At 46.7% G+C, this 25,888-nt stretch overlaps 2 protein-coding genes across 5 annotated transcripts; one reads left to right on the forward strand and one right to left on the reverse strand.

Moving 5' to 3' along the window:
• Positions 1 to 556: 556 nt before the first annotated feature.
• LOC309355646 (protein tipD-like) lies at positions 557 to 11,851 on the reverse strand. Its single transcript, XM_081886615.1, has 11 exons — positions 11,833 to 11,851; positions 11,208 to 11,353; positions 9,056 to 9,140; positions 7,865 to 8,000; positions 5,747 to 5,936; positions 5,157 to 5,265; positions 3,326 to 3,357; positions 3,042 to 3,141; positions 2,104 to 2,169; positions 1,746 to 1,838; positions 557 to 804 (listed from the first exon to the last, which is right to left on the reverse strand). Exons 2-11 carry the CDS (start codon positions 11,333 to 11,335, stop codon positions 682 to 684), a joined length of 1,062 nt encoding a protein of 353 aa, XP_081742741.1. The 5' UTR covers positions 11,336 to 11,353; positions 11,833 to 11,851; the 3' UTR covers positions 557 to 681.
• Positions 11,852 to 11,933: 82 nt separating this feature from the next.
• On the forward strand, positions 11,934 to 24,837 carry LOC309355207 (calcium-binding protein 5). 4 transcript variants are annotated; one of them, XM_081885811.1, is made up of 8 exons: positions 11,934 to 12,057; positions 14,694 to 14,786; positions 16,319 to 16,440; positions 18,107 to 18,137; positions 19,054 to 19,197; positions 20,795 to 20,904; positions 22,408 to 22,555; positions 24,419 to 24,837. In XM_081885811.1, the coding sequence occupies exons 3-8, from the start codon at positions 16,378 to 16,380 to the stop codon at positions 24,442 to 24,444; spliced, it is 522 nt and encodes a 173-aa protein (XP_081741937.1). In that variant the 5' UTR covers positions 11,934 to 12,057; positions 14,694 to 14,786; positions 16,319 to 16,377; the 3' UTR covers positions 24,445 to 24,837. The 4 variants fall into 4 exon arrangements, with proteins under 4 accessions (XP_081741937.1, XP_081741936.1, XP_081741938.1 ...); XM_081885812.1 differs by lacking the exon at positions 11,934 to 12,057 and adding an exon at positions 12,066 to 12,192; XM_081885813.1 differs by lacking the exons at positions 11,934 to 12,057; positions 14,694 to 14,786 and adding an exon at positions 12,104 to 12,192.
• Positions 24,838 to 25,888: the final 1,051 nt, after the last annotated feature.

Below are 25,888 nucleotides of genomic sequence, written 5' to 3' on the forward strand. Positions count from 1 at the left end.
GGCTACCCATCTCTGCGTCTGTTGGGAAGGTGGTTATGGTCCCAAAGAGTGATTGGCTTCTTTTGTTAGGTTGTCATGATTCTTTACAATACAGGATTATGGGAAATGTTTCAAGCCCCAGAGAGTTCTGGGAACAAGCCCATGAACTGCATGACAGCAGCAGCCAATGAGACCACAGCCCTCAGCAGCAGAGGATGATGGGATTAGTCACAGCTGCTGCAGAGGATGATGGGAAAGTAACTGCAGTCTTGGGAAATGATGAGGTTGGTCATAATTCCCTAGGAGCAAAGACTGGTTGCTAGTACATGGTCCACGGGAGACGAAACTGCATGGTGAGCTTGGATTAGACCAGGAAGGCATACATAGAAGCAAAGCATGATGAAATGGTTACAAACATGGTGGGCATTCATCACCAGCAGAAGAGCATGATGAGAAGCTGCTGATGCAAGCAGAGCATGCTGGGATGGCCACATCCATCTCCAGCGGCAGACCATGATTTTGTTTGTCCACAAGAGCAGAGAATTATTATCAGAGGATAGCCGGGTGTGTCAGCATGTCCTTAAACAGCAGAGCATGATGGGAAGGTTTCAACAATCATTTGAAGCAGAGCATGATGGGAAGGTGTTGGTGACATCATTCTGTAGAGAGAGTTTCAAGCTGAGCCGTCTGAAAGGGAAGGGCTCAAGGTCTCTGTGGAGTCTGTGCGAGGTACAAATAATTGTTGGAAGTAGCAGCTAGGACCCCACGGGGGCTGACATGAGTACTGTAGACACCTCCAGGCAGGTCATTCAGTACCCCTGTGCTCTGGCAGCAAAGCAAGAGAAAACAACACATCAGAGAAGGCAGAAGGCTATGTACTCCCCAGATTTCTTCTTCCTGCATCCCACCAACCCTTTCAACCTCCTTTCTAAAACCAACTATCACTGAGTCATGCAACCTGAGAACATAGGAGCATCTAGACCAGCCTCCTGTTTCCAATAGAGGCCAGGCAAATGCTTACAATTTGCAGGTCCCCAAACTTGTATTCAGAAATGTACCCTCCATTGGCGCTTCTCAAAACACTGCCCCCTCAGTAAAGGTTACCAGATTTTTTTTCAATGAATCCAGGGACACTTTTCAACTTCAATGGATTTTGTATGGGGACTGATTTGTAAATCTGGGGACTGTCCCCAGAAAGTCTGGTAACCTTACCCTCAGTAGACCACCTGAAAATGGCTGAAAACCTCAGTGGGACACTTATTTTTGCTTGCTTCAGTGACAACATCATCAACATTATATTGATGATTATATTATAAAAAAACCCACAGGCATTAAATCAGTGTCTTGTTGACCTGTTTGATTAACCCTGGTCAATCAAAAGGGCCTCAACTTCCATGTCAGAAAAAACAAGAAGAGCAGGTCCAAATACAGATACTTTTGGTTGTTCCAGAAACTATCAGCAAATCAGCTGGATGGAGCTTGCAGACCACCACTGGTCCACAGACTACAGTTTTAAGAACTTCTGGACCATCTTTGATGGGGCTACACCATTTGGCCATCTAACCCAGTACTGTCTTCTCTGATTAATAGCTGAGATCTCCAAGATCTCAGGCATAGACCTTTCCCATCACCCACAATGCCAGTTTCCTTGATCTTGAGACACCAGAGGGTAATGAACTTGGGGCTTCACCACACAATGCCTCTGCTCCCCCCCCCCTCTGAGCCACAGCTGTTTCCCACAAGCGACCCCAGCTAAGCCACCATACCATGAGGATTCTCCTGTCAATGAGCCGACATAAGTTATTCCGGCTCCCACCAGCTACAATATGGTCAACACCAAGGAAGTGGCAGGTATAAATCTGGAGAAGGAGGAAGAAGAGAATCAGGCAGAAGGACAGAATGAAGAAAGGGGAACATTTTGAGTCCCACCCTGCCATACTGCCAGGAAGGACTAGCATCTCACTAGCACCTCACTAGAAGATGGGAAAGGGGACCCTCTCAGGAATCTAGTACATTTTATGACCAGAACTCTTTGGGTGATGAGGAGCCAGGCCTGGAGAACACACAAGAAGCTTAGCCCAAAGGAAGGGTTGGGAGGAATGGGGTCAGAAAAGGGTCTTCAACCTGCGAGTGGCCCCGGAAGTCTTCTGGGATGTCCAAGATCTTGGAGCCACTTTCAGCTTCCCAAATCTGGTTGAAGTAAAAAGTAGTATTTGTGTTAAATCCCCCTTTTTTTAAAAAAAATTGACATTTTTAAAAGACACATACATTATTTACACATGCACAGTTTATTTTTAGCAATGTATCTCTCACTACCTCTAATTAAAGTCAAACTACACCCCCTGTAGGGACGCGGGTGGTGCTGTGGGTTAAACCACAGAGCCTAGGACTTGCCGATCAGAAGGTTGGCGGTTCGAATCCCCACAAAGGGGTGAGCTCCTGTTGCTCGGTCCCTGCTCCTGCCAACCTAGCAGTTCGAAAGCACATCAAAGTGCAAGTAGGTAAATAGGTACCGCTCCAGTGGGAAGGTAAACGGCGTTTCCATGCGCTGCTCTGGTTCGCCAGAAGCGGCTTAGTCATGCTGGCCACATGACCCGGAAGCTGTACGCCGGCTCCCTCGGCCAATAAAGTGAGATGAGTGCTGCAAGCCCAGAGTTGGCCATGACTGGACCTATTGGTCAGGGGTCCCTTTACCTTTACCTTTACACCCCCTGTGGGATTTGACTTAGTTTTTAATTATTAGCGAACTTGAGGGGGCTGCGTTTTGGGGAAAGAGAACCCTGAGGTAGAATATTTAATCCTTTCTTCACTTGCCCTAAATATAAATCAATCTTCCCCCCTTCAAACTGCTTAGGAAGCTCCTTATCCCAAAGGAGACCATTGGTCCATCTAGCTTAACAGTGACTGGCAGTGGTTTCCCAGCCGTACCTGGAGGGGCTGGGGATTGAACCTGGGACCTTCTGCATGCAAAGCGAATGCTCTGCCACTGAGCCATGGACCCTCCTCGCCCCACCAGGGAAAAATATAGCCACCTCCGAAGCACCTCTTTCTCCAGTTCTCACCTGCAAGGTGTTGTTCCTCCTCCAGGAGCCTGTCAGGATATGTGTTCCGGTTTTGTCTATCGAGACAGCATCACCACAGATGTGAGGCCCAGAGATGCGCCTGTGGCAAAGGTGGAGCAAGGGTGCGGAGGAGGAGGCGAGAGCAAGAAGAGAGGGGAAGAATCATTAAAGGCTGAGGAGATAAAAAAAAAAAAGCAGGAAGGTGGGTGGGGAGGGCGAGAGAAGATTGAGGGGGAGAAGGGGAAGGGCAGTGGGGGAAGTAGGGGGTGGCTGCGCAGGCGTACCGTAAGGCATGTGATGACTGCATGCTCCAGAACTGAGGGGACAGAAGCCAGAGAACTGAGGTTAGGTGGGGTTCTCCCTCCAGCATCTGCCTGATAACATTTCCCTTTTGCCTAAGCTGACAGAGAAGCAGGGGTTGCTGGTGCCCGTTGATAGGGCAAAAGACAGGGAGTCCAACAGTAGGTGGCGCCAGAGCTAATGTCAGGCAGAGCCAACTATTGTTTGCTTTGCTCCATCCTCCTCTTCCTTGCTGAGCACGGAGACTGAGGAGGAGGCAGTTGACAGGCAGGGTCACCCAATGAGCTGGCTGTAAGCAGGAAGGCTGACAGGTGGGGTGCTGCCTAAGGGCAGAATTACTGTACTTTTCCATGTATAAGACTATGTTTTTTAAAATATATATATATATGATTAAAATAGGGAGTCGTCTTCTGCATGGATAGTGCATAGTGGGGACGTGGGATTGGTTGATGTCACGAGCCAGAGATTGTCAGCAGCGTGTTATTGGTGGCCTCGGCAAGGGGTGGTGTCGATTGGTTGTTGATTGTTTCTGCCGCTGAGGGGACAGATATTAGGAGGCTGTTGCATGAATGTTAGCGTAGGTCAGGTGGGTGCGTGGTTTTCGGTAATCCTGCCCTAAAAAAAGCTCAACAACTCTGAGCTCTCCTTCCCCATTTTCTGTACAGTGGTACCACTGGTTAAGAACTTAATTCATTCCGGAGGTCTGTTCTTAACCTGAAACTGTTCTTATCCTGATGCACCACTTTAGCTAATGGGGCCTCCTGCTGCTGCCGCGCTGCCGCTGCATGATTTCTGTTCTCATCTTGAAGCAAAGTTCTTAACCCGAGGTACTATTTCTGGGTTAGAGGAGTCTGTAACCCGAGGTACCACTGTATTTTTAGTCCCCCAAAACAGGGGGTGTCTTATACATGGGGGCGTGCTATACACAGAAAAGTATGGGAGCTTGAGAGTGTTCCATTTCCCCTAATGGACCAGCCTCCGCTGCAAGGGAGGAAGGCCAGTGGCATCTAAACTTCCTTCCTACAGCATGGCCAAGCCAAGATATTCTGCCACCTGAGGCAAAAGGACAATATGACGCCCCTTCCATGTACAGATATTGACTAGACTGGTGGTTGAATCACACCGGTAATGGGACAGTTAGCTTAGAGGGCACAGGGCAGACCAAATGACAAATACAGCTCTGTCCTCCAAACATTTTCCTTCCAACCCCGCAACACCTGCTGCCTGAGGTGGCCATCTCACACTGGCCTTCAAATAAAACAGTCAGGACTTGGGAGCCATTGATTTGCTGCAGAAATCCTGCACATTGCAAAGGATTCTGGGAGATGCTAACGTCCTGCTGGAATTTGGAGCTGTGCCCCCAACAAATTGAGAGTGTGCCCTAAAATATGGTGCCAGTTTCAGGATTTTTTTGCCAGGGCTAGAGGTGGAGACTTGGGCCTCCCTAATCTGGAAGAGGTGTATGTGCAGAGAATGCAAGCAGAGAATTTTCCCAAGATGCCTTTGAGCTTCCTGTGGCCTTAACAATTACTTGACCCAACCCCCTCTGGAGCTGGACCTGTATACTCACCAGTGGCGTAGCGTGGGGGATGCAGGGGGGGCGGCTGCACCGGGCGCAACATCTGGGGAGGCGCGCTTGCTAAAATCCATGGGTTAGGGGGCGCAAATTACTTGTCTTGCCCCGGGTGCTGACAACCCACGCTACGCCACTGATACTCACATTGCACATTCCCCAGTAATTCAGCCCCACCAACACTCCTTTTTGCCCCTCACCTCACCCAAGCCTTCTACTTCCCACATCACAGATCCCATCACCTGCACTGTGTCATCCCATCCTCCAGAGATAAATCGTTCATCGTTATCCGGGAAGAAGGTCAGGGCATAGACCCGGGATGTGTGCCCATCCATCACAGTGGGGGAATAGCTGGAGGAAGAAAAGTTGCTGCTTAGGAAACCAAAAGCCAGCCAAAACACACACCCTACTAAATCCAGTGCACTGTGTGTACTATTCCCCCTAGTAGTACTGCCCGGTGTCCTACTACCAGCATAAAGGTAAAGGGATCCCTGACCATTAAGTCCAGTCGTGACCAACTCTGGGGTTGCGGCGCTCATCTCGCTTTATTGGCTGAGGGAGCCGGCGTACTGCTTCCGGGTCATGTGGCCAGCATGACTAAGTCGCTTCTGGCAAACCAGAGCAGCACACGGAAACGCCGCTTACCTTCCCACCGGAGCAGTACCTATTTATCTACTTGCACTTTGACGTGCTTTCGAACTGCTAGGTTGGCAGGAGCAGGGACCGAGCAACAGGAGCTCATCCCGTTGCTGGGATTTGAACCACCGACCTTCTGATCGGCAAGTCCTAGGCTCTGTGGTTTAACCCACCGTGCCACCCGCGTCCAGCATACCTTGGGCTAAAAGTCTGGATTTTCGCCCAGGTCTGAGCATCATACATGTAAATCCCGGGTCCTGCTCCCCCTGTGATGAACTTGGAGCCAGAAGGGTTGAAAGAAGCGATCATTGTCTGGCGGTCCTCCGTTATGGTTCTCACGCAGGTACGGGAGGGAACATGCCACAGTTTCACTTTCCCACCGGAATCTGTGACGGAGAGAGTGAGTGGCCAAAGGATTTATTACGACATGAAAGGTAGGCTTCTGAGACAAATATTTTCATAGGGCATAGGCAGGAACAGAATGGAATTCTGAACACATTTTTCTGACTTGAATCAGCTTGCAGAAATTCACATTCACCATTGAGCAAGCTGCCAGATTTTGGAGAAAACCCAGTTGGAAGTACTGTATGTGACAAGAGGGTTTAATAGTATTCAGGGTCGTGTGTACTTATGGATAGGTGAATCAGTCCATTTCGGTCTCTCTCTGTTTTTCATTCTTCCAACCTTGAGTTCGGTTGCCCACATTTTCACAGCATTTTGTGATTTATTTATTTTTTTAAATCATCATGGAAATTCATCATTATTTTAGCTCAAATTTCTCCTACACATTTTTGTATGTAATTTTGCCTAATGTGCAAATGTTTACAAATCAGTTTTCCATAATATAGTGCACTTTTGCATGTTCCTTTATGCCCATTTTACTCTAGCATATGCATTTTGGGGCACATTATTTAGCTAAAGCACTATGCTACAAAATTTGGAGAGGTACAAATTGTGAAGGATGGATTCAGAAAGCATGAATTAGGTAAATGTAAACTGAATCAAATTACTTTCCCATCACTATGTGTACCACACCTTAAAAATAACTAAACATGAAAGAATCTGCAGCAGGAAAACCTGGATTTTGAGACCTGTATCAGTTTTGTATAATTTATTTTCCTTATTTTGCTACTTTAATCGTTAATCAATATTTTGCTAGTTGTGTGAGAAACAAAAACACTGATGTTCCAATTCCAACCATTGGGAATGTTATTTGACACCTCTTTGGAGTTTTTGACAAGTCATTTCCCACACACTTTCACCACAGGGGCTAGAATATTGGCTTTAAAAGAGAGAGAAAAGATTCTGTACTCATTTCTACACCCATTATTTGCGTTGCACATAATGCTGACATAAGAACAGCACTGCTGGATATGACCAAAGGCCTTTATTATCTAGTACGGTGGTACCTCAGGTTACAAACACTTTGGGCTACAAACTCCACTAACCTGGAAGTAGTTACCTCGGGTTGCGAACTTTGCCCCAAGATGAGAACGGAAATTGCATGGGGCAGTGCGGTGGCAGCAGGAGGCCCCATTAGCGAAAGCACGCCTCAGGTAAAGAATGGTTTCGGGTTAAGAACAGACCTCCGGAACAAATTAAGTTTGTAACCCGAGGTACCACTGTAGAGACAAACCTTGGCTGTCGAACGTAATCCGTTCCGGAAGCCCGCTCAGCTTCCAAAATGTTTGACAACCGAGGAGCGGCTTCTGATTGGTTGCAGGAGATTCCTGTACTCAAGCTGAAACTGTATCATCAGACACTCAGCTCCCAAAAAACTTTGAAAACCAGAACACTTACTTCTGGGTTTTCAGCGTTTGGGACCTGAAACGTTCCAAAACGGAGCTATTCGAGAAGTGAGGTTTGACTGTATCCTGTTTCCCAGAGTGGCCAGTGAATAACTCACAAACTTTAAGAAGAGATATTTTCTCCTTGACTTTTCTTTTAAAAATCCTTTTTACCGATAATGGAAACGATGAAAGGGTGGAGGAGAGTCAAAGGACTCAGGGAATCCTAAATGTTGATGTTTAAATTAAAATTTGCAATGTAAAACTTAATAAAAAAGGTTTTTTTAAAAATCCTTTTTACCGGAGCCCTCTCTTTTTTTTGACATCTGAAGTCAAATGTGACTGTATTGGTTGTCTTTGGCAATTGTCTATGGATACACATCTTGAATTTGACACCACTCTGACAGTCACTGTCTGCCATCAGTTCAATAGCACATGTGTCATGCACCTGGTCCTGGGTGTCATTAAGGCTGAAGTCCAGGGTTGCCTCGTCTCTGGTCAAAGGTCAAAGGAAAGGTGTTACTCACAGGTGGCAAGCAAGACATCCCCGTTGTGAGCAGGCCCACGAGGCATAAAGTGCAGGGAGGTGACAGGTAACCCAAGGGCTACAGTCTCGCTGTCAGCAAGAACTTGATGAAGTGACCCATCGTGGACAGATAAAACCTTAATCAGAGGAGGGGAAAGAGGCTGTCAGGAACGCAAAGAGGTGGGCAGAACACAACACATGAACACACCATGCAAAAGATCATGTAAATCGAATCAATTTGCCTCCCCATCTCTATGTGTAAAGGTAAAGGGACCCCTGATCATTAGGTGCAGTCATGGACGACTCTGGGGTTGCGGCGCTCATCTTGCTTTATTGGCTGAGGGAGCCAGCATACAGCTTCCAGGTCATGTGGCCAGCATGACTAAGCCGCTTCTGGCAAACCAGAGCAGCACACGGAAATGCCGTTTACCTTCCCGCCGGAGTGGTACCTATTTATCTACTTGCACTTCGACGTGCTTTCGAACTGCTAGGTTGGCAGGAGAAAGGACTGAGCAACGGGAGCTCACCCCGTCGCGGGGATTCGAACCGCCAACCTTTTGATCGGCAAGTCCTAGGCTCTGTGGTTTAACCCACAGCGCCACCCACGTCCCCATTCATCTCTATGTGTACCACACATTAAAAATAACTATTCTCATGGAACAAAAATCGGAGTCTTCAGAAGATGGCACTCTAAGATCTCTGCACAGCATGTGCTGCGATACACCATTTGTGTAGAGCTCAGCCCAGAGTATGAACCCCAGGGAGTGGACTAGCACATCAGGGCTGCCTTCAGATGGTGGCAGAACTGGGCATCTGCAAGATCCCAAGATGAGCAGAGAGCACTTGGCTCCCCACTTTGCAAAGATTATTCAAGAAGATCAAATGTAGCCTAAGAGAATTCACATTTTGCATGTCCTGACTCTTCTAGATTGTGTTTGTGAGGATGTCCAGTTTAGGGTGCCATGTCCGAAGGCCCTCCAATCCTGGAACCAGCTCTGCATCCTTTAGAGAATGGGACAAAAGCCAACCCAGCTTATGAGATGGACATCTTCATGGAGCACGGTCTTTTGCAGTGGAAACAGAACGCGGTGCAGCTCATAATATAGATCAAGGTTGGTGAGCCAGCAGCTCAAGGGCCAAATCCAGCCGTCGTTAATATTTTGTCTGGACTGTAATAACCCATGAGACTGACCTTAATGGTACCAGTGCGTATTCCTGCTGCAACCCGTGTCCCTTCATTATTGAACTGGCAGCAAAGAAGCTGATCTCCACAATCTCTGTTGAGGAAGGGAATATATGCCCAGATTATTTGTATTTATTTATTTAGTCTGTTAGTCATTTTTGCACTAGAATTTCTAGGCTGTCTTTTAAGCAAAAAACCAAAAAAACATAGGTCTTCGTATAGGCCCATAGGCCAACCTGAATGCCCTCTCGAGACTTTGACCTACAACTCCCATCAGTTGATAGGAATTGTAGTCTAAAATAATTAGAGGGCACCAGGATGGGGAAGGCTGCTATAGGCCTTTATTTTTCACCTATTGGCCTTCATGTATAACAAATGAAGTTATAAATAATGAAAGCATACGATCCACAATAAAACAAGATCAAATGACGCAGTCACAGTGCAGCTGAAAGCCACCCCATCAAATAAAACAGATGAAGGCGACTTGATCAAAGCAAAGGCCTGATGAAGACATCGGGGTTTGACAGCTTATCAAAAAGCCCACAGATATTTTTTTTTCAATTCTTCAAGGGAAAGAAGCTCCACAGGCTAGGCTGCATACACACTGTATATTTAAAGCACACTTCACCAACCCACCCTCAATATTTATGGGCAGTGTAATTTGCCGTCACAGAACTATAAATCCTTGCATGCTTAACAAACTACAGTTCCCATAATTCTTTGGAAGGGGTGGGAGGAATGTGATTTATATAGGCTTTAAATGCACAGTGTGTGTGCAACTCTAGATGCCACAGAAGAGAAGGCTGCCGCATGTCACCAACAATCTCGCTTCTGATTGCGGTGGGAGATGGTGAAAGCAAAGCCATCATCAGAGGCTAGCATGGCTGGGCTTCTGAAGATAGCCCACATCCCAGCAGAGGGCACCCTGACAAGAGCCCACTAAAGTGTTTCAGTGAGCAGGTGAACCAGGGATAGCCAATGCCATGTGTTCCAGGTGTTGTGGGACTACAACTCCCATCATCCCTAGCTCTTGGCCGCTCTGCCTGGGACTGATAGGGAGTTGTAGGTCTACCACATCTGGAGGGCACCATGTTAGCATCTCCCGAGAGGGACTCAGAGAGAATGCCTTTTCTAAGAGGCCTCCAAAAACTGGAATCAACACTAGAAGTGTGGGCAGGTTCATTTGCGGGAAGAAGGCAGTCCTTAAGAGATATCCCAGACCTCAGCCATGAAAGGCTGTAAATGTAATCACCAGCATTTTGAAAAATGCAGGTGGTCTGGGTGAGTTTTGAGGTGAGAGGGGTACATAGCATCTAGGGAGGAAAAGGCCTGCCAATTTTGTAAGATAACCAACATACTTAAGTCTAATTAATGCACGAAGGGGTTAAAACTACAAAGCAAGCTGTCCTGCCAGGCTTAGCTCACCTTGGCTTGGGAAGGACTCTGTAATCAAGCCTTTATTCCCCTCCAATCCACCTGATGAACTTGGTTTGTGAAGAGGCTAAGCTGGTTGTTCCAGCTTAAGCTCATAGCTCCAATAAGCTTCTCTTGAGTTCCTATACCAATAAGTTAAGAACTTTCACTACTGTGACTAAGGCAGGTTTTACTGCCTGTGCAGCTGAATGCTGTATAGAAAAGCACATGAATCTGACCTTTAGAGAGTTTGTAAGTAAACAATGTTTAATTTATCAAACGTGTGGTCTTTTTTCTCTTCTGAGAGAAGAGGGAAATTTTGGAACTAACAATGGCATGTTTTAAAGGTCAAACAGCTTGACCTTGCTGCATATTTTGTGATTTTTAAATCTCTGCTGGGGTTCTCCTCAGGAAAATTCTTCAGCATTTTAGTGCAAATTTCTCTTAATAAACCCATTTTTTCCGTGCAGATTTGACTACCGTGCACATTTTTTTGCAACCAAATTATCCTAACAGAATTCATTTCAATGTTGTTTTCACCAATAGACTCATTTTTATGCACACTTTAACCTAATGTGTGGATTTTGGCAAACAGTATTTGCCAAAACAGGATAACTGAATTTCGAAGGCTATCTTTCACTTTCCCGTATTATTTCAGAAAGTGCGGGTTTGATAGACTCTGCCTTCGATGCGAATTGAATTCCCCCTCCACCCCTAATTCACACCCATTGCCCCCCTGGTTACCTACATTGTATGGAGCAGCCGGAGATCCCCGGAGATGGAGGGGCTGCTTGTGAGGTTGTCTTGAGGGTTGGTGGTGGGGTTAAGAATGCTTGGTCCTGCTATGGACATGCGGCCCCGGCGTGTAGGCTGCATTGCCCAGGGGGTGTGGGTCTTTAAGGGGAGGAAAGATACTCTGTTAGAGACACTTGGGAGGGCTTGTTTTGTTTTTGAGATTCCAGTCTTCTGGACCCCTTTCCAACATTCTGAGGAGCAAAGCTCAGTACTTTGGTGTGCAGAAAGACCCCGGTTCAATCCCTGGCCTCGCCAGTTTTAAGAAGACTGGTTGCTGGCGACGGGAGAGGCCTTTGCCTGAGAATTTGGAGAGGCACTGCCAGTCAGAGTTGACAATGCTGGGCTAGATGGACATATAGCCTGACAAAGTGCAAGGCAGCTTCCTCCCTCCTTAGCATTCCCTGCCGCCCCTCTGTCGTTCATCCTTTCCCCGCATCTCTCCCACTGCCTGTCCGCCTTCTGCAGGCCCTCCATCCCCACCAGCCATTCTCCCGCTATGCAGATTACCCCCCGCCCCATCGTCCTCATGCCCCAGGTTCCCAGCTGCCCCCCAACCCAGCTGCCCCTCATCCCGGCACCAGCCTCTCTCTTCCTCTCTCTCGGGTTCTGCAGCGGCTCCTAGCAACCAATGAGGGAGAAGGAAGAAGAACCCACCTGGTTGCCGTGGCAGCCGCAAGGGGGAAGCCAAAGGTTCTCAAGGGGAGCAGGGCCCCCAACGTCCCACCATCCCGCTTTCTCCTCCCCTTGGGACAGTGATGGCCTGGCCCCTAGCCAGAACGAGGTGTTCTCAGGCGGTAGACCAGGTGTGGGAAGACAGAATGGTAGAATTGCAGAGTTGGAAGGGGCCACTGGGATCACTGAGAAGTGTTTGTTTTACGTTACCTACACATCTTCCAAGCCAGCCTACACCCCACAAGTACAGTGCCGCCACCACTGAAGTAAGATTCAACCGACAATTCAGTTGGCTTTTGTCCACGGAGTGGGAAGGAGATGTGAACGGAGTCTGCCCAGGCCCCTAGATCTTCATCTGAGACCCGTCTCCTGCTCCCTCCTCTAAGGGAGGCTCAGAGGCAGATGGGTCAGTGTGTCTGGCTGTTAACCAGAAGGTTGGTGGTTCAAGCCCACTCAGGGATGGCTGTGGGAGGGATTCCTGCACTGGGGTGGGGTGAGCTAAATGACTCAGGGTTCCTTCAAAGTCACCAGTTCTATGATTCTAGGTCCTTTTCAGTATGCATTTCATAACCAATATCTCTATCTTTTTCTACTTTGTAACACTTCCTATATTTCTCTTTACAAAACTTATTGTAGCCCTACTAACATAATTTGTTGATTACAGCTGCTCTTCAAATAATTCATATACTTCTTCCAATCTTCGGTAAATCTCGGGTCCCGCAGGTTTTGAATCCTTCTTGTCATTTTGTCCAATTCTGCATAGTCCATTAATTTCGTCTGCCATTCTTCTTTCGTCGGAATTTCTTCTAGTTTCCATTTCTGGGTTAACAATACTCTTGCCGCACTCACTGACTCCTTTTTGGGCCAGGTAAATACTCACCTTCCTCCACAGGCCTTTGATGGACTGAGTTGATTTTGTTCTACTGTGGATGTTATGATATGTTTACACAACCCAAGTTGCTCAGAGTCTATCAATATCTCATCTCTGCTAAGTGACTAGATTGACCAGAAATATTAGCTAGTTACAGTGCTCCCCCCCCCCAAAAAATGTTTAGGGGTACTCTCATTTTGACTCAAGAAAATCACCATTTTATAGTTCAAATTGGGAAAAAGAAATACAGTAAATGGGCAAAAGTACAAAGATTCACAAAATGTTTAGGGGCATGCATACCCCTGCATCCAGGGCCGTAGCTAGGGGGTGGTGAGGTGGGCCCCCGCCAGGGGTGCAGGCGATGGGTGTGTGTGTGCAAAAATGGCTAAAAATATGTCCATAAATATAAATATTGATTATTGCCTCATAAGAAATGGTTTTTAAATAGAGGGTGAATTGAATGGGTGGGAGGGGGAGTTGGATGAGAGGCAGAAAGAAGAGCTAATTTGTCTGTGGCTAGGGGGCGAATCTGGGCGGTTCTGCCAGGGTGCAAGATCACCTAGCTACGGCTCTGCCTGCATCCCCCCACCCAGGGGAAAAAAGCACTGGCTAGTTATATACTTACAGTTATTCTTTTACTTAGTTGGGGTATTGAATTTGCTTCTGCTCCCTACTCACTCCCTGTCCTGGAAAAGTTCCTTCCTTTGTATGGGAGACTGCAAAATGTCTCTTCTAAATATTATGGCTGCCATCCAGTTCTTGCAGCCAGCACCTGCCTAAAGCAACAATATATATATATATATATATATATATATATATATATATATATATATATATAGAAAAGAAGAAAAAACTTCCTCTCTTTTCCAACACATGAAAGAAACAGGACACGAAATTAATTTTGCAGATTCCAAATTGCTCTTTAACATGGAACATCACCACAAGAGAATAATCATGGAAGCCATCGAGATAGAGAAACACCCTCACAACATGAACAAGCGTGACGACACATCCCGCTTGCCAGACATCTGGAAATTAGCCCTCCCCACAAAAACTGACACCAGATCCAGAGGCACACAGAACGCCATCACCAATCAACCACACCAGACCCAAACCCAGACCCTCTCCACAGATAAATTACAGACACCATCCAGTAGCCAAACCATGGAGGCACCTCCGGATGCTGCACCCCCCTGCAATCCCTACACAGATCTGGCTGACACAAGCCACAAAACCACAGCTCGCCCCTATACACGAAGCCAAGCCAGAGCACAACTAAGTGCAGTACAGCCATCTTCTCAGAAAAACTCTTCACAAAGTTCAAGAGGTCAAGACACAAAGACTTTAGCAACTAATCCACACCTAATGACCCACCTAAGTGGTACTCAGGATATCACTCAAGAAATCACTCAGGATATCCCTCAAGTAATTAAGGAACAAAAGAAGAAAAGGCACACTAGCCTGGGAACTTCCTCTCTGCCCAGAACATTGGAGGCTATACACCACACCCCCTCAACAGTATTTATAGGAACTCAAACACTGAGATCCTGCTCTGTTCCAGTAACAAGAAGCCGAAAGCACCAGCCTGAAGATGACGAGTGAGACCTCGTCGAAACGTCGCCTAGACACCCCAACTTTTACACGGGAAGACACCCGAGGACACCAAAACCTGCATTCCTGTACCCGTGAAAATCTACGAAAGCAAATATATATATATATATATATATTCAATTTAACAATTAATTTATGAAGAACTGGGGCACCTATTTTGCCCATCCAAAGTTCTTAGCGCAAGTCAATTAATTTAAGAAAATTGCAGGCCTAATTTATTTATTAATTAATTAATGCATCAATGAAAACCCATGGGGGTCATTTGACTCGTATTTCATGCACTAGACAACAGACCGAATTGTGTGGCACACCTGATACTTGACTGGGTGCCTCTGCCGCTGCTGTTTAATGAATGCCAGAGTCTGCCGTAGATGAACGGTAACTCTTTTACTGCCCGAAAGTGACTATACAACATGCCTGACAATCGCACTAATGCAGTTCCTGCATTGCTTCAGTCCCTAGTTCTAGTTTCATTTTCCATGCCGTTCTTTACAAGGCATTGCCTGTCTGGTGAGGATTATATCTCAGCACAACTCCCACTTGTGGAAATAAACTAAAACAAACAAACGTACACATCAAAACAAGAAGCTCTTTACATTTTAAAAAGACAAATGCTCTTTATTTTCCTATCCACACCCACCAATGCTCTTCATCCACCACACTCCATACCGCTATAAAGATACTTTATAGTATCTTACACACACACACACACACACACACACACACACACACACTGGGTTCACAACCTTTTTTGTCCTGGTAGAGACAGCTGCTGCTTCTTAACCCAGGTACACTACAGGTGAACCTGATCCCTTCTCCCGATCCCAGTGACAGGCAGAACCTGTGCGAAAAGATATCCAAGGAAGTGGTCAGGGAAAGGGGTGGGGGTCCCCCAAAACCTACCCAAAGCACTCTAGCTCTAACTGTATAAAATAACATGGCTGCCCTAAAGAACACGCTGCACTATAATTACATAGAAGTCTAGTCTCCCTCTCTCTCTCTCCCTCTCTCTCTCTCTCTCTCTCTGTGTGTGTGTGTGTGTGTTTAATACCTTTAAGGCACATTAACCCTCCCCAAAGAATCCAGGAACTGTAGTTGTTTAAAGCTGCTGAGAATTGTTGCTCTGTGGGGTGTAAACTACTGCCCCCAGGATTCTTTGGCAGGGGGGCGGGGGAGCAATGTGCTTCAAAGCATGGCGTGCTGGCAGCCTAACTCACTGGCCCTTGGGGTGCCTCCAGACTGTCAGTTTTCTGTGGGAGGGATCCAAGCGCTTACAGTACTGGGAAATTTAGGTTTGTGCAATTGAAGTGGATTAAAGCACTCTGGTATTAGAGCAACAAATCCACTTGTTAAATAAATAAAAAATCAGACTTTTGCAGTTAGGAAAGTGACAGGAAAATGAATGACGAAGTCTAATATGAATAGCTGATTAATAGGAAGACATATGAACACTCTGTGAGCAAATGAGGGTGAATGTAAGATGAACGCTCGTTGCCATATAGCCACCCAGCAAGCAAATCAGAACAAATAAACAAATTAATCAATCATCAGGAGGAGTCTCCGGTGTCCCAGAAGCACCCAGCAAGAGTTCTGGATCAAATCTGCCACTAAATCCCGCTCCCTCTTTCCCAGACAGCCGCAGCAGAACCCTGCACCCCATCCCATTACTCTCTGGACCCTTCTGGCTCCTCTGTCCAGCCTGAGGAGTCCTGGCTGCCAGCTCTTACCATGCGGCAGATGTTAATCTGGGGAGGGGAGGAGGGATTTATTTTGCAGATGCCACAGCCAGGAGGAGAACAAAAAGGCCTGGACAGCGGGGGCGAGGATCAGAAGTGAGGGGGGAGAGATAATCCCCTTTCCCCTCTATAAAACATCCTCATCCATAAGAGCCATCTCTTCTTCTGCTAAAGGGGACAAGGCGTCAGAAGGACCGTACTGAGGGTGACCAGGACAGGCAGCACTCAGCACCATGCAGAACACCCTGGGACCAGCCTGCATCTTCCTGCGCAAGGGGATTGCTGAGAAACAGGGGGTATGACCATTGCGGGGGGGGGGACTGGGCAAGAGGGCGCAGCAGCCCAGGTGGGCAGGGCAAACGGTCTGGAACAGTCAGCCAAAGCAAGGGCTGAGTTTCCATTTTCCTCTGCAAGGGAAATTAACCAAAAGTGGGATGAGGAGCCCCTGGATTCCAGACTCAGCTCCACAAAGGCAGAATGCAGTTTATGGTGTTCTGTAGGATCCAGGTCCCGGGAGGAGAAATCTAGTGCGTTGGAGAAGCAAGAGGGAGATGGAATTCTATGGGCTCGATTTAACTTCTAGAATGTTGGTTTGAAAGAGGCAACGCATCTTACATGCTGCCATCTCTTGTTCCCCTTTTGCTTCTGGCAGGCAGGGTTTTCTCATTTTTTATTTTTATTTGATGGTGTCCAAAACATGCCCCAACTTTTCGGTCAAAATGACATGATGGGAAATGTATGCGTGTCCTGTGGGAGCACCCCTCTCACAACCTATTCTCTGTCACCACCACAGCCAAATAGATAACCTGGCTGGGTCTCTGGATGCTGGGAAAGTATGTAAGAGAAAGGCAGTTGGGGGCTAAGCTGGTCTCAGGGGCATTGGGTAGGAACTAAAACACTCAGTGCACAGGGTCACAAATTAACTGCCGGGCAAATTAAAATGGTTTGGGGTGTCTGAGGCTCTTGTTGGCACTATCGGGTGCAGCACACCCAGCCATCTTGTGAGCAAACTTTTGTTTTTTAAAGGTTATAATAGGGAAGGGGCAGGAGATTGGGGGCGGGGAGTCTAAGGCAAAATATCTGGGACTGGGTCCTGTGAACCATCTCCTAATTCCCTCCCCCTTAGTATGAATTATCTGTCCCGTCCCACCCCAGGCTCAGTAGTGGAGGAGATTATGATATCTTGGTGTGCTACAGCCCTAAAACGCATTTAAAGCGTACTTTCCCCCAAACCTGAGAACTGTAGTTTACCTCTGACAGAGCCCAGTACCCTTAATAAACAACAGCTCCCGGGATTCCTTACGGGGAGGGAAATGTACTTTAACTATATGGTGTGTACTCATCTCTAGTGATCCTCAAGGCACTCAGCTGCTGCCAGCTCATGGACTCACCCTCGTTGTACTTGCTTGAAGTTTTGAGGAAGGGTCTCTGTGAATCAGAAAGCACAGTGAGGTGGTCTCAGTCTTTCTCTCTCTCTCCAAACATCTGCAGCTACATGGTTGCTCCTCCATGGGCTCTGTACCTCCTGGGATTTGTCACTGAGTTTTAGGATTGTGTAGGGTTTCTCTCTCCCCACCGCCCCACTTCTCCGTTCCTCCATCTCACAGTGATCACTGGCTCTGTCATTCTGGGCAGCGTTCCAGTTCATTGCTGGATCCACTTTGTCCTTCTGTGTGCCTGTAAATATTGAGCTGTCAACTCAACGGGAGCATTGCTGTGTTTTTGACAGCGCGGTGCAATTATTTCGATTGGCCTTAGGGAAGAGGAGCCTTTGTTTGGGCGTCGGGAAGGGTTGGGTGGAGAGATCGGTTTGGCAGTAGGGCTTTGGGGGGTCTTGTTTTCTACAGCTCTGGAGGAAGGAGTAGTTTCTAGTGAAGTTGAGGACTGTGAACCAAGACTCCTTCATTTCCTTCCTTCCTATGTGCCTGTATCACTATGAATGACTTTACACCTGCCTTACAGGAGCGGGAACTGGGAGCAGATGAAATCGAAGGTAAGTAGGATGGGCATTTGTGATACTTTTGAGCAGCAGCTTTGGGGTTGTTGTTTTTAATTGTTCTGGGAAATTCTGAGTTGCTTTGCAAGATAATGAGGGATTCTTTGATGGGAAGATCAGTAAGGTTTGAGCTTCCCATAAAGAGAGTTTCCCAACCATGACTGACCTTCCCCTGGAGTGTAATATAGGCCTAGATGAGGGAGAAATTCAATCCAGTTTGCATTTAAAGGCAAACCTACATAATTCGCACTTTCTGCAACAACAAGCAAAACGAAACACAGCCTTTCTTTATAAGTCACACGTCTCTGAATTTTGCAGTGTAGTTCCCCAGCTAAATAATGTTTACAAAAATATTTTAGGGTAAAGTGTGCATAAAAATGCATATATTGGTGAAAATGACATATATCATGGGAAATCGCTTTGCAGAAATGTTTATGTTGATCCACATTGCATTAAAACTGTGTATATCACGTGAAATTCACAATTGAAATTACTTGAATTTCACACTATAATGCTGGTGAATTTTCTCGAGGACCTTTTAAAAGCACAAAATGGCAAACTGATGAGAAAAGGCGGAGAACTGTTCGGAAAAATAAAAAACTGGGGGAAAGTGAAATGGACAGATGCGCCCATCCCTAGCCATAGGGGATATTGATTGCACACCCAGTTCATGAGGAATGATGGTGAGGCCTTAAGAAAGGGATGAGGAACCTGCGGCCCTCCATCTTATTAATGGAAAACAGCTCTCATCAGCCCCAGCCAGCATGACTAATTGTCATGACTAAGCAGGCCTTCCAGAGGAAGTGTTCCCTGAGGTAAAAACCTGGAAAACCACCGACACAGAGGTTTTCTTTACTCAGTTATTATTGCTACCCTTGCTGCTACTCTTGCTGCTCCTGTTTTGCAAAAACAGAGCTTCGTGAGGCCTTCGATGAGTTTGACAAGGACAAGGATGGCTATATCAGCTGCAAAGATTTGGGCAACCTCATGAGGACAATGGGGTACATGCCGACCGAGATGGAGCTTATCGAACTGTCGCAGCAGATCAACATGAATCGTAAGTGCCTGGTCTCCGAGGACTGGGTTGAATATTTCAATAAAGAATGGTGCTGGACTGAAGATACAGGGCAACCTTCCTCAGCTGGTGGCCCTCTAAAAGTCTTGGACTACAACTCTCATCATCTCTTACCATGAACAATACTAAGCAAGGGCTGCTGGGAATTGTAGCCCAGAGCATATTGAGGACATCAGCTTGAGGAAGGCTGACGATGGGAGTCCTGGTATCACTTCCTGGGTCTCCAGCGGGCTCTAACGTAAAGGATGGCCACTGTCAGCTTGACTGGGATTCAACCAGCCCTTGACTTGTCTGCCATTTCAGAGGGAAAAGAGGTTTGTGTGGAGCCGGTGGTAGGCAGCAGCGAGGCAGCTTCCTGGGTGATGCAGTGGCTGGACTTAAGGCTCATCCACAATTCTGCTTGTCCCGTGCCTAAAAAGCACAGGCCCAAAAGTCCACCAACCAACTTTGGGAAAAGACAATCCCACAGGATGGAAAACAGCAACAACACAGTAACTAGATATTATTCATAGCTAGAATGATTCTGGAGTATATACCATATTTTTCACTCTATAAGACGCACCTGACCATAAGACGCACCTCTTTTTTAGAGGAGGAAAACAAGAAAAAAAATATTCTGAATCAAATGTTGTTGAAGAGGCTTTGCGCGGCTATCCCTGAAGCCAGAACAGCAAGAGGGATTGCTGCGCAGCTTACTTTTTAGGAGGGAAAAAGTGCATCCTATAGAGCGAAAAATACAGTATGTTAAATACTCTGAATAATGGTTATATACACAATTGGCAGATAGGGAACTGAAAATATCTTTCTTTTATCTTTCTCTTCTTTCTTGTCCCCCCCCTATTTTTTCTTTCTTTTTGATTGGTTTTCTTGTGTGATGTTTGATTTCTGGTGGCTCTCCAGTAGCATTAACTAGGTGTATGTCTTAATTAATATAAATATATATATATTATATAATTTATACACACACACACATATACATATATATAATACATACATGCACACACACACGCACACACGATAAATGAAGATACATACAAGGAGCTGACCTGTATGAGAGGCAGGTCAAAGTGGCTTTTCTCAGGGTGAGAGACTGAGGAAGGAGAAGCTCTCCCTGGTGGGAGGATTCAACTCTCCATATGTGTGAAGGGGTTATATTTATAATTTTGTGTTTTATGAGGATCATATGATGATCCTATGAGGATTATTATTAATGTATCTTACTTTCTTTTTCTCTTTTGTCCCCCCCTTTTAAGATACCTATCTATTATCTATCTATCTATATCTATCATCATCTATCTAATCTCTTTAGTTTAGTTTGAATTTTTTAGTATATTAGGTTGTAAAGCACATGACTTCCCCCAAAGAATTCTGGGAGCAGTAGTCTACCCCTCACAGAGCTACAATCCCCAGCACCCTTAGCAAACTACATTCCCAGGATTCTTAGGGGGAAATCATCCGCTTTAAACGTATGCTGTATAAGCAGCCCAAAACTGGCGGCTGATCAGGGATATGTAAGGAAATTTGAAGGGAAAACCAAGATATCTGAGCCTTCTAAGAAATTAACCTGTGGTCACTGCAGTTGGAGGGCGCGTGGATTTCGAGGACTTTGTGGAGATGATGACCCCAAAGCTGCTGGCAGAGACGGCGGGCATGATCGGACTTCAGGAAATGAGGGATGCCTTCAAGGAGGTAAGATGGGCTGGGATTGGACAGGGCTTTGGAGTTCTTTCTCTCAGCCTTGCTTCTTGTTCTCAGGGGTGGGCAGAAATCTGATTCCGTTCTCACTCAAAGGCAAATCTAACAAATCTACCGCGCTTTCCGCAGCAATGCACAAGCAGCCATCCCTTCAAAACCCGCACTTCCCCGAATTAGAGTTAAAAATGCATTTGTTAGTGGAAATGAAATATGAAAGTGCATTCTGTTTGGGAAAATGGATTTGCAAAAATGTGTATATTGGGCAAAATTACATAGGTAAATGTGCACATTAGAATAAATTCATACTAAAATGCTGGTGAATTTTCACGACAACTTAATTCCCAGCTCCACAATCTGATACGGAAATGTGGAGAAGTGGTTAAGACTAGAAAAATGAGAAACTGAGAGACGCTGAAATGTACCGATTCACTTATCCCAGCTTGTCATATGTCTCCTTTCCCTCCCAGAAATTTGAACACCTCTCATTCCCCAACTTCTTATTCCCCAACTAGATAACATCGACTCCCCCCCACACCAAAAAAGCTGGGGATGTGACATAGCACTCCCCATGACTATCCCTTCTCTGCCAACCTTGCTAGTTCCATAGAAAAATAAGAGAAGAAAGAGGAAGAAACTCCTCATCGTGTGGTTTTCAGAGCTGTACTGCATCTGGACTTGGAGGTTCTACTTTTTTAAGTTCTCATGAAAATCCATCAACCGTTTGGTGCAAATCCTTTTGGTACACTTCCTTTTTTGGGGACAGCACTAATATTTCACTAATATTTATATTTCCTTAATGCACTTTTCCTCCATTATTTTTCACTGACATGTGCTTCTCTATGCACACTTTACCCTTGTATGTGCATTTTGGCACACCTTTCTTGGCTGGAGCACGGCATTGCGAAATTTGGGGAAATGTGACTTTTGTAAAAGATGGTTGCGTTTTGGTTTCCTTATCTTTTTGGAATGCATGAATGAGACCGTGCACCTTTTAAATGCAAACTGAATTGGATTTCTCTCCTATTATTAATCCTGACGGATAGCTGTTGATAGATCTACAGTGGTACCTCAGGTTACATACGCTTCAGGTTACAGACTCCGCTAACCCAGAAATGGTGCTTCAGGTTAAGAACTTTGCTTCAGGATGAGAACAGAAATTGTGCTCCGGCGGCACAGCAGCAGCAGGAGGCCCCATTAGCTAAAGTGGTCTTCAGGTTAAGAACAGTTTCAGGTTAAGTATGGACCTCCGGAACGAATTAAGTACTTAACCCGAGGTACCACTGTATTCCCATTAGCTTTAAAATGGGATCAGGTTAACTGGCCGCCACTGCGTCTTGTGGCAATGAGTTCCATATGCTAACGACCCACTGCATGAAGAGGTACTTCCTCTCATCTGTCCTGCATCTCCTGCCATTAAGCTTCGCCCTCTTGCTCCTATTCAGATTAAGGATGCTGACTCTCACCGCAACTAACTACCATGCCTCTCCCCGTTTCCAGTTTGACACCAACGGGGATGGCGAGATCACTCTGGATGAGTTGTACCAGGCCATGCAGAGGCTGATGGGTGAGCGCCTGACGTCCCGGGAGATTGCTGATGTGGTGAAGGAAGCCGACGTCAATGGAGACGGGACGGTGGATTTTGAGGGTGAGATGCAATCGGGGAATATAGGATTGATGGAAAGAGATTATAGGCTTATCGGGATGCAAGGTGAGAGGTTAAAAGCTTTAAAGGTCTGGGGAGATGGGATTTAGGAGCACAAGCTGAAAAGATATAGGCTTAAATGGGCTTGGATAATAGGGTTAGAGAGTTATTGGATTGCTCCAGTTGCATGGAGATGGTAGCACACAGCCTACCTGTCAAGAGAGCTGCTGGTGATGGGGAAACCAGGAGCTGGACCACCCAGCCTCCCTGCTCCACCTGCCCTGTTTTTGGATTGCAGCCCCACTGGCGGGGTGGTTGTCGTACTAATTTAATAAGCAGGCACTAGATAGCACAGTGTGGGAGTTGTCCAAAGACACCAGGCAAGACTTAATGACCCTGAATGCTATGTTCTACCTCCACTGTCGGAGGCAGTAATGCTTCTGGAGGGACGCAGGTGGCGCTGTGGTCTAAACCACTGAGCCTCTTGGGCTTCCTGATCAGAAGGTCGTGGTTCGAATCCCCACAATGCGATCAGCTCCCGTTGCTCTGTCCCAGCTCCTGCCAACCTAGCAGTTTGAAAGCATGCAAGTTCAAGTAGATAATTAGGTACCACTGCTGCAGGAAGGTAAATGGCATTTCCGTGTGCTCTGGTTTCCGTCACGGTGTCCTGTTGTGCCAGAAGTGATTTAAGTCGTGCTGGCCACATGACCTGGAAAGCTGTCTGTGGACAAATGCCAGCTCCCTCAGCCTGAAAGTGAGATGAGTGCCGCAACCCTATAGTAGACTTTGACTGGACTTAACTGTTGAGGGGTCCTTTTTCCTTTACCTTTAATGCTTCTAGATTCCATTCTGGGAGAGTGCTGTTGAGCTCAGGTTCTGTTTGTGGCCTTCGCATAGGTTGACCCCAGAGAAGAGGATGCTGGACTAAGCGAACCACTGGCTTGATCCAGCAGCCTCCTCTTTATATGCTTAGGTAACAGGACCTAGGTCATTTCAGAATACAGATTCTGGGGATATTTCAGGCTACTACAACAGCACAACCAGCTTCCAGCACAAGTAACCTAAATGATGCAGGTGAAGCAGCAAATGTAAAAGCAGAATTTCCCCAGACTTACCTTGTTGCACAGTTTGGATTGCACTGGTAACTGATAGAAGGTAGTTAAAAACAGATATTTTGAGAACTTCCAAAGATAATTAAATTCAGCGCTAGACAAAACAGAACATGAAACAAATAACGATACACCCAAAAAAGTTGAATAACATGTGCATGTCCAGCACAGGTTTATCTTCTTACTAAATCGAAATAACTACAAATAGCAGCAGTAAAAACATCAACAATATGTGAATAAAAACTCATTGGTAAAAATATCAAAGGCCTGTCTGAATAATACAAGTTTTTAAAGACGAGAGAGCAGGAATGACTCCAGCTGACCTTCCATTAGCAAGTAGTCCCACAGGGCAGGGCCTGCTGCACTAAACCCTGGTAAATGTTGGCCAAATCCTGGGGGCATGGAGGACCACCAGGAGTGCCCATCCAAAGTTCTTAGTGATCAAAGTAAAGAGTATGGAATCTGGGTGTCCTTAAAGTTGTTCAGGACTTTGTGAATTAACACAAAAGACCTGAAACCTGGCCCAGTAGCAAATTGGTAACCAGGGCATCATTATTTTACATGTGAATTACACATTTATCTCCAAGGAGCAGGCGGTAGCATTCACAGCCATTTATCTCCCTTTGGATAAGCACAACAGCCCTGTGAGGTAGGTCAAGACGAGGCAGCACTCAGCAGTCTTCGTAGATTTGAAGCCAGGTCTCTCGGGCCTTGCTCCCCAGCCATACTGATGTGTTTATTGACGTTTGCCTTACAGAGTTTGTGAGGATGATGTCACGCTGATGGAGTCGCCCACCCCTCTCTGGTTCCAATGAATATGTGAATGTATGGAGCTCAACATCAAATCCCGGTGTGAACTGGGAGGGGAGGTCAAACCTCCGTTTGCACAAGAGACTGAGCAGGGCAAGGGGTGGGTTGGCAGGGGGGGTGCGTTCTTGGGTCGTCTCCCTAAGAGGAGGGCAAGCATCTCACTTGGCAAAGTCCAATCCCTGCAGGAATCCCTCATTACCGGGCAGCTGCATTCGTCAAATCTATCCCACAACTGGTCCAACCAGCTCGGTTGATCCCTCTCAAACACACCCCGGAAGATCGCTTCCCAGCGCAACGCCCTGCCTTACCTCTCCCTCCCCTCCAGCAATCATGTACAATAAAGACTTCCTTGTATAGGATCGCTCAGGATCCGCGTGGGGGTGGCTTTTTTTTGTGGCACATTGACTGGAGCCGCCCGCTGCTGCCGGCATCCGAAGAGGTCAGAATAACACCCTGGCAGCTCCACGTCTGGCCCTGCCCAAAGCGGCTTATCCGCTTTAATCGCTGCTCAGAAGGGCAGCATATGGGGCAGGAATAAACAGATTAAGGAGGAAGCAGGGACCCTCCTGCGTAGGAAGGCCAGAGGTTTCTAGAAGGGGGACTTTGGCGAAGCGGGACACTTGTGGGCGGGGAGCAATGAAGGTGAGGGAGTGGAAGACTCAGACTCCTGGCTCTTTGGCTATCTGAGCCCCTTCAAAGGATTGCAACTCCAGGACTGTTTGTTTCCTCCTAATGAGCCTTTGCAGATTAAAAGTCATGGGGCTCGAAACAGCTGCTGCACTTCCACTTCTCCATTCCCCTAATCACAGTGGCAGGGAGGGTGGTAGAGGAGGAAGCGGAGCAGCGGGCAAACCCTCAAGGATGTGCCAAGGTCACTCCGGGGCAAACAGATTTAGCTCTGCCCCTGTCTCTTGTTCCTCAGGGCTGCTACCCTTTTTAAGCCCAGCCGCAAGACCACTCTGGGACGGAGCTGCAGTTATGGGGAAGCAAGGGGGAGAGCTCTCTTGATAAACCCAACCCCTCCTGATTTAGGTTAAGCCAAGTCATAGCCCCCTCTCCTGCCACTTCTAACTATCCAGAAACACAGGCAGGCCCCCAATTGTTGTGGATGCCCAGTTCTCTTCACAGAGACACACAAGGCAGCCTGCCTAACCATAGCAGCACTCTGGAGGGCACAACTGCAAAAATCCCATTTTATCTGCCTTGTCTAGCACCTTTGGGCAATGTGGAACTGTTGGATCTGTCATCCAGTCATTCCTGCCCACAGAGAATCACGAAATGGTTGAGCTGGAAAGGACCCAGTCCAAGCCCCATGCTATGGCAGGAGCCAACATCAACTAACCTACCTTCTCCTCAGAGAGTCCAACTCGCTAATACAAAAATTTGGTTAAGCCTGTTATATAAAAACTCTTCCCCA

The sequence above is a fragment of the Podarcis melisellensis genome, assembly GCF_964234715.1.
Source record: "Podarcis melisellensis genome assembly, chromosome: 13".
Lineage (NCBI taxonomy): Eukaryota > Metazoa > Chordata > Lepidosauria > Squamata > Lacertidae > Podarcis > Podarcis melisellensis.

Coding starts and splice junctions, on each gene's coding strand:
- LOC309355646 (XM_081886615.1), bottom strand. CDS start 11,335: ATGCAGCCTACACGCCGGGGCCGCATGTCCATAGCAGGACCAAGCATT. Junction 8,001..9,055: donor TACGCACTGGTACCATTAAG/GTCAGTCTCATG, acceptor CCTCTGATTAAG/GTTTTATCTGTCCACGATGG. Junction 5,937..7,864: donor GGATGTCTTGCTTGCCACCT/GTGAGTAACACC, acceptor TCTCCGTCACAG/ATTCCGGTGGGAAAGTGAAA.
- LOC309355207 (XM_081885810.1), top strand. CDS start 12,010: ATGGCCTGGCCCCTAGCCAGAACGAGGTGTTCTCAGGCGGTAGACCAG. Junction 19,198..20,794: donor GCAGCAGATCAACATGAATC/GTAAGTGCCTGG, acceptor TGGTCACTGCAG/TTGGAGGGCGCGTGGATTTC. Junction 20,905..22,407: donor TGAGGGATGCCTTCAAGGAG/GTAAGATGGGCT, acceptor CCCCGTTTCCAG/TTTGACACCAACGGGGATGG.